Here is a 13542-nt window from a genome sequence, read left to right as displayed (position 1 = left end):
ACAGGTTAGAACATTGGGTATGGTCTATCGAAGGAACCAATCCAGTATTTGCCTAGGGCATTTTGGGGAAATCACAGAAAACCTAAATCAGGATGGGTGGTTGCAGATTTCTACTGCAATCCTCCTGAATGCAAGTCAAGTGCGTCTAACTGATGCACAACCTTGCTCAGTCCCACCACAAGACATCAGTGTTAAGCCAACCAACCGTACGGGTCACTCCACCCTAACCAGCTTCCATGAAATCAATTGTTGAGTTCTCATGTCATACACAGAGTGGGCTGGATAACCACTGACCTGTATCTACGTACAGCCTCTAATGTCCAGACTGACATTTTCAAGAAAAACACCTAAATTGTCAATGATAAAAGCTTGATATATTTCACCAGGGTAATTAGTGTGAACTGATTATTTCATTTCCATGCCACATACTGACAGACTACCTTCTTTGAAAATCAACACAAAGTGCCCACCTATGAATTTCTGTGGCCAATAATACACATGACAGTACATGGCACCATAATATGTGATCTTGGATTAATAAGAGAACGTAAACTATGTAACATGTACAGAGTGGAATTAATCATGACACATTTGCAGGAAGTTGCTCTCCAATTCCAACTGTTCCCACACAGCTGCTGTGTAATGCTGTGTAAGTGACAGAAGGTATGTGCAAAACTTGTGACCATGTACTGTTCATCACACAGATGTAAGACTGATACCAGTAACTGCAGCAGTTCCTATTAAGCTGACATGAGGACCATTGTTTATTGCAGCCAGAACCAAACACTTCATATCCTTTCTTCTTACGATCTTCATTTACTGTCATGTCTTCTCAAACTTCTCATTTCTTGAAGTTGATGCCAACATACAAGAATGTGATGACAGATGGAGTTTTTGTTGGATGTGTATGCCATGTTTATTCCATGTCACACTGGACCTTGTCATTTGTGCATTCCAACTTACCTTATATACAGGAATGTAATGATACATTCTACAGTCTAACCAAACATGACGCTCCATTGAGGAAAGCTTTTGTTGCTCTATGATACTAGCAACTCTAAATCCAGTCTGCAGGTCATTTAGAAGGTGAACTGAGTAGTGAATACATGAATAGGGGCATTCGTCTGAACACTTTGCTACCAAACATCCATCTGCAACCAACCAATTATGTACATCACGTTGCATCCACATTTAAAATGTTGAATGATTCTAGCTGACTTTTTAAAACTGATAGAAATTTCACTGATATGGATGTGTACATAGGTGGTTGAAATACGAGGTGCATTCAAGTTCTAAGGCCTCCGATTATTTTCCTCCGTACTGGAAAGAGATAGAAACATGCGCATTGTTTTAAAATGAGGCCGCGTTCATTGTCAATACGTCCCAGAGAAGGCAGCACCATACGGCCGATGGAATTTTACCGCCAGGCGAGAATGAGAACTGTTTTAAATACTTAAAATGGTGACATTTTCCTTACTTGAACAGCGTGCAATCATTCGTTTTCTGAATTTGCGTGGTGTGAAACCAATTGAAATTCATCAACAGTTCAAGGAGACATGTGGTGATGGAGTTATGGATGTGTCGAAAGTGTGTTCATGAGTGCAACAGTTTAATGAAGGAAGAACATCGTGTGACAACAAACCGAAACAACCTCGGGCTCGCACAAGCCGGTCTGACAACATGATTGAGAAAGTGGAGAGAATTGTTTTGGGGGATCACCGAATGACTGTTGAACAGATTGCCTCCAGAGTTGGCATTTCTGTGGGTTCTGTGCACACAGTCATGCATGATGACCTGAAAATGCGAAAAGTGTCATCCAGGTGGGTGCCACGAATGCTATCGGACGACCACATGGCTGCCCGTGTGGAATGTTGCCAAGCAATGTTGACGCACAATGACAGCATGAATGTGACTTTCTTTTCGTCAGTTGTGACAATGGATGAGACGTGGATGCCACTTTTCAATCCAGAAACAAAGCGCCAATCAGCTCAATGGAAGCACACAGATTCACCGCCACCAAAAAAATTTCGGGTAACTGCCACTGCTGAAAAAATGATGGTGTCCATGTTCTGGGACAGCGAGGGTGTAATCCTGACCCATTACGTTCCAAAGGGCACTACGGGAACAAGTGCATCCTACGAAAATGTTTTGAAGAACAAATTCCTTCCTGCACTGCAACTAAAACGTCTGAGAAGGGCTGCGCGTGTGCTGTTTCACCAAGACAATGCACCCGCACATCGGGCTAACATTATGGAACAGTTTCTTCGTGATAACAACTTTGAAGTGATTCCTCATGCTCTCTACTCACCTGACCTGGCTCCTAGTGACTTTTGGCTTTTGGCTTTTTCCAACAATGAAAGGCACTCTCTGTGGCCGCACATTCACCAGCCATGCTGCTATTGCCTCAACGATTTTCCAGTGGTCAAAACAGACTCCTAAAGAAGCCTTTGCCACAGCCATGGAATCATGCCGTCAGCGTTGTGAAAAATGTGTACGTCTGCAGGGTGATTACGTCAAGAAGTAACGCCAGTTTCATCGATTTCGGATGAGTAGTTAATTAGAAAAAAATCGGAGGCCTTAGAACTAGAATGCACCTCGTATATCAACATGATAGGAAAAAATATGATTTTTTAAAAAAATTACAACTTATTACAGAATCTCTGGAAAGTAGCTAAATAAACTATGTTTCAGACTCTGCAGAAAGAATAAATTTTATTTAAGTTTACCCAAAAAATAAGTGACCTTTTCACTTATTGTTTTGTGCGTTAAAGAGGAAAAACATCTCATTTGGAACAACTTGTACCAACTTATTGGAGGTACTGATGCACACTGGGTCTGTGGTTCTAGCATCAAATACTGAATCCTCCACAATGAAAGTCTGTTGCTATTCATTGACTTACATCTTAATTTATATATTCACTAAAGATGCTATTTAATACTTCTTTCATTATTTACTTATTTTTAAACATTACACTAACAAAATGTAAGAACAGTTAATCAAAACTATGATGTCAGTTACTTATATGACTTCTACCAAGCAGAAACAAATTTAATGGTGTAGTGGCAATTACTAAATACAAAATGTACAGCTACATCATTAAAATGGTGTGAAACCCTCTCAAGCATATCAAATTAATTTTTACTTCTCACTTTTATTATTTTCTGTGAAAACAGCAGGTACTGGAATATATTCCCTAAATGGAAACCAAATGGTCTTGCCTTCAATCTGAAAAATGTATATTAGTTTAAAATAAGAACACTTATGGCAACTGCATTACACACGTCACGTTTCAGCCTTATGTCAAGAGCATTGTTCAAGGCACTGTAACATGTTACAAGTAATATTTTTCTAAGTAAAATCCTTATGTTTGTGAGTTCACAGAGAAATAAAAATGGCAAAAGGATGTGTAGTAACTCAGTTTCACCAATTACCTGAAACTCATCAAGCGGAATAGCTCCACATTCATCTGTCACAATCCTGGCTATCTGCAACTTTAATACTGAGTGGAATCCCTGTGACTGCTGGATCACTGCTACCTGGCCACACTTGATTGTAGCCAAGGATACCTAGTAAACAGTTACATATTTATAACAGAACTATGAAATTAAAGGTCTGAAATTAACACAGAAAAATAAGAAAAACATAGTATACAATTCAAGTAAGTACATTAATAATATCTTCATGTAACACATCAGAATGCCTTCTTGTGAAAACATTTTAATTTACAATTTAAATGAAATCATTTGCTTTCCTATGTTGTTTCTGTTTCACAGAAGATATACTATTATTAAAATGAACACCTGTTAAATTAGGACCACAAACTTGGGTTGAAAATATACTTTCTGCTCCTGCAATGATTGCTCCCTTGTTGAGACCAATGTAGGCACATTTTGAACCAAGGATAGGCAGAATGGATTTTAAACCCATGTTGAACAACTTCAACTGTTGCTCCCAAACCATTTCCACTTATTGTGGCATAATGCAATTACTTGCCAAGAGAAGCTGAGACACAAGATATAATTCCTAAAACACTGTCAATAAGACAGGTTTGTATAGGAAGTTTAGATTTTAAATTTATCAGTTTTTAAGGCATAAAAATCATTCTCTGTGTTATGGGTAAGGAGTGAAAAATAAAATGACTTCAAAGATGGTGTTATTGGGATAAAGCAAAAAAAAGACACTAACACAAGTAATAGTGGAATGTGATGAGGATGAGGAGAGAGAGAAAGAGATGGAAAGTTCTTCTTATGAAGAGCAAAAGGCTATGCATGACAGTAAGATTCCATAATTTTATTTCTAGTGATGTGAAAATGATGAAAGGGGGGAAAAATTAAAGAGGGTGTTCAGTTTTCCTCCAATACTAAGTTCGCTGGAGAAATCTGAACAAGAGTTGGTAGAAGAATCAATAATGGCCTTAAGAGGAACAATCCTGGCATTTCTCTGAAGAAATTTATAAAAATCACTGAAAGCTTAAATTTGGGTTGATACACAGACTACGAGCCTTGGTCCATTTCAAAGAAGCTAGATATCCCATGTGGACCCGTTTGCTATTTTATTCAATAAAATGGCTACACAAATGGACACTGTTATTGAAAATAATCCTGAAGAAAGCAATCAAATATGCACAAGCATAAATGATTAACCAGCATATTGACTGATGATGATAGTCTTCTCAGATATGCAACAACTGGTTGCCATCTTCAGGTGGGTATGCTGATGCACAATCTCTCCAAAACTGAGTTTCCAACAGAATCGGCGGTTCCTTTATACACTGTGGCAGGCTCACCACGTGTGCACAAGCAGCAGCAATGCTGTCCACCAGCGCAAGTGAACTTGTCGTGCAAAGGTGTAAGAAATAGGCAAAACAATACATCGCTTGCAGGACACTAGCTAAAAGAATCCACTGGATGCAATGTACACTGCTAATGTTTAATACCAAATAAAATCACATTCCACTTCTTAGATAATGGGGGCCCTTAGACCTATTAATAATATTATCAGATAACTGAATTTCAACAGATTCCTTTACAACACATTCCCAGTAGCAGGAAGCAGGAGTGGCTATTTGCATCTCAATTATAAACATCACATGTACCTTATTGAGATGGTTTTCTGCCATTATGGGTTTCTCTGTCTGGGGCATAAAAGTGTCATGATGGTGTTCTACACATCAGTCCTGAACAGTACAGATAGTTTGGCCAATACAATCCATCCCACAACAACAAGGAATTCTGTATACTCTGGATTTCCTCAATCTAAAGTCATCTTTTACTGATTCATGAAGGGTTATAATCTTAGAAACTGACATAAAACATTTTTGATGTCATCTCATCTTCATATTCTTGAAATTTTTGAGGTTATACTTTCAGCACACTTCATAAATGATAGGCCCTCTAATATTATGGGTAATTCTAAAATATTTCTGTTTGATGGTGATACTAGTTTGGTAGTAAAGAATGTTGTGTGCAACATTAGTTCTGTTTCAAGTAGCGCTGTTCTTGGCATAAGTTCATGGCTTGTAGAAAATAAACTAATGCTAAATCACAGTAAGACTCAGTTTTTACAGTTTCTAACACACAATGCAACAAAACCCAACATTTAATTTCACAGAATGGGCATATGATTCGTGAAACAGAACAGTTCAAATTTCTAGGTGTTCAGATAGATAGTAAACTTTTGTGGAAAGTCCACGTTCAAGATCCGGTTCAAAGACTTAATGCTGCCATTTGTGCTATTCGAACGGTTTCTGAAGCAAGTGATCGTTTGACACGAAAAGTAGTTTACTTTGCTTATTTTCATTTCCTTATGTATTATTATATTGTATTATATTTTGGGTTAACTTTTCCCATTCCAAAAGGATATTTTTGGCTCAGAAATGGGCAGTTCGGTCAATAAATGTCTTAAGTTCACAAACCTCTTGTTGACTCCTGTTCACTAGTATGGGTATTTTGACAATGGCCTCTCAATATACGGTATATGTTCTTTACTGTCATTTCTTGTTAACAATACCAGCTTATTCCCAAGAATTAGAAGCTTTCACTCAGTTAATACTAGGCAGAAATCCAATCTGCATTTGGATCGCACTTCCTTAACTCTTGCGCAGAGTGGTGTGCAGTATACTGCTGCATCCATTTTCAATAAGCTACCACAAGAATTCAAAAATCTTAGCAGTAGTCCATGCACTTTCAAATCTAAACTGAAGAGTTTCCTCACAGGTGTCTCCTTCTATTCTGTTGAGGAGTTTCTTGAAGAATTAAGCTGACTGCTGTGTTATATTGTTGATTGCATTTACTTAGACTTATGACTTGACTTTTTTTGGGTTCATAAACATTTTATTTTATGTGTTATTACTTTTATGTTGTAATTTCATGTACTGACACGTTCCATGAACTTGGAGATATGCTCCTCAATTTGGTCCTGCGGAACTAGACATGTGAATAAATAAATACAATAAAGCAAAGATAAAAAAAGCAACACATTTAGAAGTATCCTCCAATGGCTTCCCTGTTGATCCAAACTGAAGAGCACAACATACACTCCTGGATATGGAAAAAAGAACACATTGACACCGGTGTGTCAGACCCACCATACTTGCTCCGGACACTGCGAGACGGCTGTACAAGCAATGATCACACGCACGGCACAGCGGACACACCGGGAACCGCAGTGTTGGCCGTCGAATGGCGCTAGCTGCGCAGCATTTGTGCACCGCCGCCATCAGTGTCAGCCAGTTTGCCGTGGCATACGGAGCTCCATCGCAGTCTTTAACACTGGTAGCATGCTGCGACAGCGTGGACGTGAACCGTATGTGCAGTTGACATTTTGAGCAAACTGAGTGGCTATGGGTAGCACCCTTTCCACATAGTTGCCAATCGTTTTATGAAAGACTTTGAAGACATGGCGCTCAGGAGTTTGTTTATTAAACATACCTGTTTTTGGAGATAAGTTGATACTTTTTAAGGTTTGTCCTGATGGGACTGATACTTTGAAACATTTTTTTTATCATTTTAATTGTCTCCATCCTAGCATGAAAATTATGATGGAAGTTGCAAATAATGGCAAACTACCTTTCTTTCATGTTATTGTTTACAGAAACAATGATCGGACTTTGAGGCACAGTGTATATTGTAAACCTATGCATACTGACCATTATTTTCACGTGACCTGCTGTCATCCACCACATCAATGTACTGCGGTCATGCGCAAATGCCTATGGCATTTCTGACACAGAAAATTTGATAACAAGAATTGGACCATATTAAAGTTGTTTTTAAGCAAAAAGGTCATAGTGATCAACAAATATGCTATGCTCTTCAATTTGAACCATGGAGGAAACCACTGGAGGCTACTTGTAAATTTGTTGCTTTTTTAACTTTTGCTGAAAGTATATTCTCGAAAATATGTATATAGGAGACGCCAATTCTGTTGGAAAATCAATTCCACAGGGACAATACATCTGCATACTCACTTGGAGATGGTGGTTAGTTGCCCCATTTAAATATGATCTCAAGATGACGGCCAGTGTCGGTTGGTCACAGCCAGTGAGCTCCCTGCCGCCATTCGATAAGCAGCAATGGCAGCAAGTCTTACTTTGAGCTCACTTCTTTGTTTCATAGTTTAATGCTTAATTTCTTTGCGTGTTTTTGGGTACTTGCATAGTTTAACTCACAAATTTCAGGTGTATTATAGTATTTGAGAAGGTAGCATAGCATTTTAGTACCTGAATAGTGTAAATTCGCACAGTCATCAGTCATCTATTTGTTTTGAATGGCTTGTGAGATAAAAAAAGAGAAAAAAATTGTTAGGGATGGATAGGGACTGCGCTTGTTGTGTACAGATCCGGGAGAATTGGCCACCGTCCGTAAACAGCTGGAAGCTGTGTTTTCCATGATCAACAGGCTCCAGGCTGTTGCCTTGGGCTGCAGTGACATTGGGACACTTAAGGCAAGTGCTTTGGTGCCTCTGGAACCTATAGCATCGCCTGGGATCTCTGATGCCGCTGCACACTTGGATTCGGACATCCCTGCTGGTCGACACTTGCCTGACGGTGATTGGTGAACCATGACGGGGTCACGAATCCCTGGGCGGAAGGCAAAAGTTGGTGCTGGCTGCAAGGCTGTATCCTTATGCCTCCGTAACAGGCCTGAGGTGCTGCCCACTGGTGAAAGTACTTCTGAACCAGCAAGGACAGACTCGCCTGTTGTGGCAATGGCTGGTCTTCCTCAGAGGTCCTGACAAGTGCAGAGGGCGGGATTACTTGTCAAGATCCAATGTTAAGCAGGTGATGGAGCCCATTAGGGGTATGGTAGCTAAGGACAGGAAGTAAGCCAATGTGCACTCCATGTGCATACCAGGGCGTGCCATGCAAGATGTGGAAAGGGTCCTTCCGGAGTGCAGCCAACTGTAGGTGGTGGCTCATGTCAGCACTAATAATGTGTATCGCTATGGATCAGAAGATATTCTCTCTGGTTTCCGGTGGCTATCTGAGTTGGTGAAGACTGCCATTCTTGCTAGCAAGATGAAGAGGCTCAGACGGTTCTGTGACCATGAAGGCTGCAGATACCTAGACTTGTGCCACAGGGTGGTGGGGTTTCGGGTTCTGCTAAATAGTCAGGTATCCACTACACACAGGAGGAGGCTACATGGGTAGCAGGGGCTGTGTGCCGTGGGCTAGGCGGTTTCTTAGGTTAGACAGTTCTGGGAAAGATCAAAAAGGGCTCTAGTCTCAAAGAGTACAGGGCAAAGAAACAACGACAATGGACCAAGCAACAGTCGGTATTGTAGTTGTAAATTGTCAAAGCTGTTTTGGAAAAGTACCAGAGCTTCAAGCGCTGATAGAAAGCACTGAAACTGAAATCATTATAGGAACAAAAATTTGACTAAGGCCAGAGATAAATTCTGCCAAAATTTTTACAGAGGCACAAATCATGTTCAGAAAGGCTAGATTAAATAAAGTAGATGGTGGTGTGTTTGTGTCTATTGGTAGTAGTTTATATTGTATTGAAGTTGAAATAGGTAGTTCCTGTGAATTACTATGAGTAGAGGTTATACTCAACAGCCATACCAAAATAATAATTGGCTTCTTCTACCGACCCCCTGACTCAGATGATATAATAGCTGAACACTTCAAAGATAACTTGAATCTCATTACAAATAAGTACCCCACCCATACAGTTATAATTGGTGCAGACTTCAATCTACCCTCAATTGGTTGGCAAACATACATGTTCAAAGCCGGTGGTAGACAGAAAACATCTTCCGAAATTGTACTAAATGCTTTCTCTGAGAATTACTTTGAACAATCAGTTCATGAGCCGGCACAAATTGTAAATGATTGTGAAAATACACTTGACCTCTTTGGCATAAATAATCCTGATCTAATAGAGAGCATCATGACGGATACAGGGATTAGTGAAGACAAGGTCACTGCAGTGAGGTTCAAAACCATATCCACCAAAACCACTAAAAAGTGCCGGTAGACAGGCACAATAAAATAACACACAAACACACACACAAAATTTCTAGCTTTCGCAACCAACGGTTGCTTCTTCAGGAAAGAGGGAACGAGAGGGAAAGACAAAAGGATGTGGGTTTTAAGGGAGAGGGTAAGGAGTCATTCCAATCCCGGGAGCGGAAAGACTTACCATAGGGGGAAAAAAGGACAGGTGTACACTCGCGCACACACACAGACACACACACACACACACACACACACACACACACACACACATATCCACCCGCACATACACAGACACAAGCAGACATTTCCCGCTTAGTAAGTCTTGGAATCTTTGTTTGTAATATATTTTTCCAATGTGGAAGTTTCTTTCTATTTTATTTACAAAACCACTAAAAATAAATACAAAATATATCTATTTAAAGCAGCAGATAAAAATTCACTTGATGTGCTCCTAAGAGAGTGTCTCCATTCCTTCCAAGCTAATTATGTAAGTGTAGGCCAGATTTGGGTCAAATTCAAATATACAGTATCAACAGCAATAGATAGATTCATACTGCTTAAGTTAATAAGAGACAGGACTGATCCACCATGGTACACAAAACACATCAGAACACTGTTGCAGAAGCAACAAAAAAGCATGCCGAATTCAGAAGGACACAAAATGTCCAAGACTGGCTAAGTTTCACGGAAGCTCAAAATTTAGTGCGGACATCAATGTGAGATGCTTTTAATAGTTTCCACAATGAAATATTGTCTCAAAATATAGTAGAAAACCCAAAGAGAGTCTGGTCATAATTAAAGTACACTAGTGGCAAAAAACAGTCAATACCGTCACTGCGCAATAGCGGCAGAAATGTTAGCGATGATGGTGTCACTAAGGCGGAGTTACTCAATACAGGTTACTGTAATTCCTTCACGAAGGAAGACGAAGTAAATATACCAGAATTCGAAACCAGAACAGCTGTTATCATGAGTGACATAGAAGTAGATATCTTAGGTGTTGCGAAACAACTCAAATCACATAGGAAAGACAAGCCTTCTGGTCCAAATGGTATACCAATCAGGCTCCTCTCAGAGTATGCAGACACAACAGTGCCTTTCTTAGCAATCGCATACAACCTCTCACTTGACAAAAGGTCTGTTCTTAAAGACCAGAAAGTAGCACAGCTCACACCAATATTCAAGAAAGGAAGTAGGAGTAACTCATTGAATTATAGACCCATATCACTGACCTCAATTTGCAGTATTTTTGGAACATATACTATACTCGAACATTATGTATCACCTTGAAGAAAATGACTTATTGATACATAACCAACACGGATTCAGAAAATATTGTTCTTGTGCAACACAGCTAGCTCTTTATTCCCATGAAGTAATGAGTGCTATTGACAAGGGAACTCAGATAGATTCCATATTTCTAGATTTCCAGAAGGCTTTTGATACAGTTCCTCACAAGTGACTATTAATCAAATTGCGTGCATATGGAGTATCGTCTCAGTTGTGTGATTGGATTCATGATTTCCTCTCAGAGAGGTCACAGTTCGTAGTGATAGACGGTAAATCATCGAGTAGAAAACAAGTGATATTTGGCATTCCGCAAGGTAGTGTCATATTTTGTTGACACCCACCTACGCAGGGAAAAATGATCATCATAATAAAATAAGAAAAATCGGAATTCGGACGGAAAGATTTTGGTGTTCCTTTTTTGCATGCACCATTCAAGAGTGGAATGGTAGAGTAGTAGTATGAAACTGGTTTGATGAACCCTCTGCCAGGCACTTAAGTGTGAATTGCAGAGTAACCATTTAGATGTAGATGTAGCCTACATTATCCAGATACATACCTGAGAACTGTCAAATGGGGTGATATTTAGTCTAATAGATCAGAAACTTCAAGATGACGAATTATCTTTTATGTGGTAATTGTGGATTGGTTGTAATTCCAGGATGGCTATAAATGTTCTAAAACGTATCAATAATTAAAAAATAAATCTAGCAAAATAATTAAATTTTTATGCTAATTTCAATGTTGTTGTTGTGGTCTTCATTCCAAAGACTGGTTTGATGCAGCTCTCCATAATACTCTAGGCTATGCAAGCCTCTTCATCTCCAAGTAACTACCGCAACCTTCATCCCTCTGAATCTGATTACTGTATTCATCTCTTTGTCTACCTCTGCAATCACCCCCCCCCCCCCCCCACCCCCCTCCAAGCTACCCTACAGTACTAAATTGGTGATGCCTCAGAGTGTGTCCTACCAACCAATCCCTTCTTTTAGTCAGGTTGTACCACAAATTTCTCTTCTTCTCAATTCTACTCAGTACCTCCATATTAATTATACATGATCTACTCATTTAATCTTCAGCATTCTTCTGTAATACCACATTTCAAAAGCTTATTTAAAAGTAACATACAACTAAAGTTTAAGAGCACAGAAATGTGGTCAAAACTTTGCATTAGAAAACTCCAGAGACAGACACACTCCTCATCTTTAGCACTAAAAACAGGCTGACCAGTTTGTGTTTCACAATGATGACCATGAATCTACTGGCGGAAGTAAAGCTGTGAGGACAGGGTGTGAGTCGTGCTTGGTTAGCTCAGATGGTAGAGCACTTGGCCACAAAAGTTAACGGCCCTGAGTTTGAGTCTCCGCTCAGCACACAGTTTTAATCTGCCAGGAAGTTTTGTATCAGTGCACACTCCACTGCAGAGTGAAAATTTCATTCTGACCATCTCGTTTATCAGGATTCCTTTGTGAACTGTACACACTCAGCTAAGCTTGATAATGCTTACTTTTCCATTTAAAATTCCTCTGAAAGACGGTCCTCAAACAACTACGGTAGGTTATATTTCTTAATTCACCTGATTTATGTTTGTGCACATGCAATATTTTCACACTCACCTCAGCCGTGGGGTCCAACAAACAAAACTTCGGTCTACGTGAGAAATTCACAAGTTAACATATGGACATTTGCGACAATGACTTCTTGACTCCACCTCTAGAACGCTACAGATAACTGTTGCAGAGTCCACCATGTCACATTGTTGCTGCCTTCATTACGTCAAATTCTTGGCGCATTCACAAATGTCTCTTGATAAAAGGGACTCCCCGTGAAAAGACCGTCAGCTTCACCTCAGGAAAATATACCACTATGTTCCATATATCATATTTTTTTCTTGATATAAGAAACTTGGCAACAGGTGAGGGTTACGTTTTCTGTGCATGTTAGTGTCAGTGATAAGTCACCTGACAATCATCTTGATAGAAGAAATACTCCGACGTCTTACTGCCCAGCAGTAAGTTAATGCAGAACAACAGCAGTGTCTCACCACCACTCTTAACCAAGTGGCAGCTGCATGTTCACAGAAAATTACATTCTTGTCATTGCAAGAATGATTGGTCTTTTGGACATTCGATGTACAGAAAACCCACACATACAGATCTATATCTTCAGGCATCCAGCTGCCATCACCCTGCACAAACTGCCCATCTTCTGAGTACTTTAATTCATCAGGCACTTGTAATATCGGATGGTGATAGCCTTCACGGAGAATTAGTGCATCTGGAGAAGCTTATTAAAGAGAATAGCTACCGTATTTACTCGAATCTAAGCCGCACTTTTTTTCCGGATTTTGCAATCCAAAAAACCACCTGCAGCTTAGAATCGAGTACAAAGCAAGCGGAAGTTCTTAAAAGTGTTGGTAGGTGCCGCCGCAACTAACTTCTGCCGTCGAATATATGTAGCGCAACACAGGCATGCTTTGTAGGCACAAAGATAAATACTGGCGCCAAAACTTCTGCGTCAGTAAATAAATTTTAAAAAAAAGGTGGAAGACGAGCTTTTTTTTCCTCCATCCTGAGTTTCGACCACTGCATTTTCATACATTATCCAACGAAGTAAATACAAATTCCGTATTGTTCATCTTCAAATGTAGCAGAATTTTAATGTAATACGAAAATCTGACAGGCAAGACTGTTTGGGATGTTTGTCAATATGGCCAACTCTACGTTCTGAATTTTTTCCTAGCTGTGGGAAGAGATGGTTGTTAATAGGAACCTGACGAAATGTGAATCACATG

General features: G+C 39.7%; 1 protein-coding gene across 3 annotated transcripts in view; it reads right to left on the bottom strand.

The window, feature by feature from the left end:
* Positions 1 to 13542, bottom strand: part of LOC126281773 (UHRF1-binding protein 1-like) — a 360711-nt gene that overhangs the window by 151925 nt on the left and 195244 nt on the right. For 2 of the 3 annotated variants that reach the window (XM_049980977.1, XM_049980978.1), the window contains exon 15: positions 3433 to 3567. In XM_049980977.1, coding sequence (XP_049836934.1) covers positions 3433 to 3567 — 135 coding nt within the window. Of the gene's footprint in view, positions 1 to 2437; positions 3227 to 3432; positions 3568 to 13542 lie in introns of those variants that run through there. The other variant, XM_049980979.1, reaches the window with a different exon arrangement.

Source organism: Schistocerca gregaria, chromosome 7 (genome assembly GCF_023897955.1).
Source record: "Schistocerca gregaria isolate iqSchGreg1 chromosome 7, iqSchGreg1.2, whole genome shotgun sequence".
In the NCBI taxonomy this organism is placed as follows: domain Eukaryota; kingdom Metazoa; phylum Arthropoda; class Insecta; order Orthoptera; family Acrididae; genus Schistocerca; species Schistocerca gregaria.
Note: the sequence above shows the minus strand (reverse complement) of the source record. Positions and strands in the feature narration are given on the sequence as shown.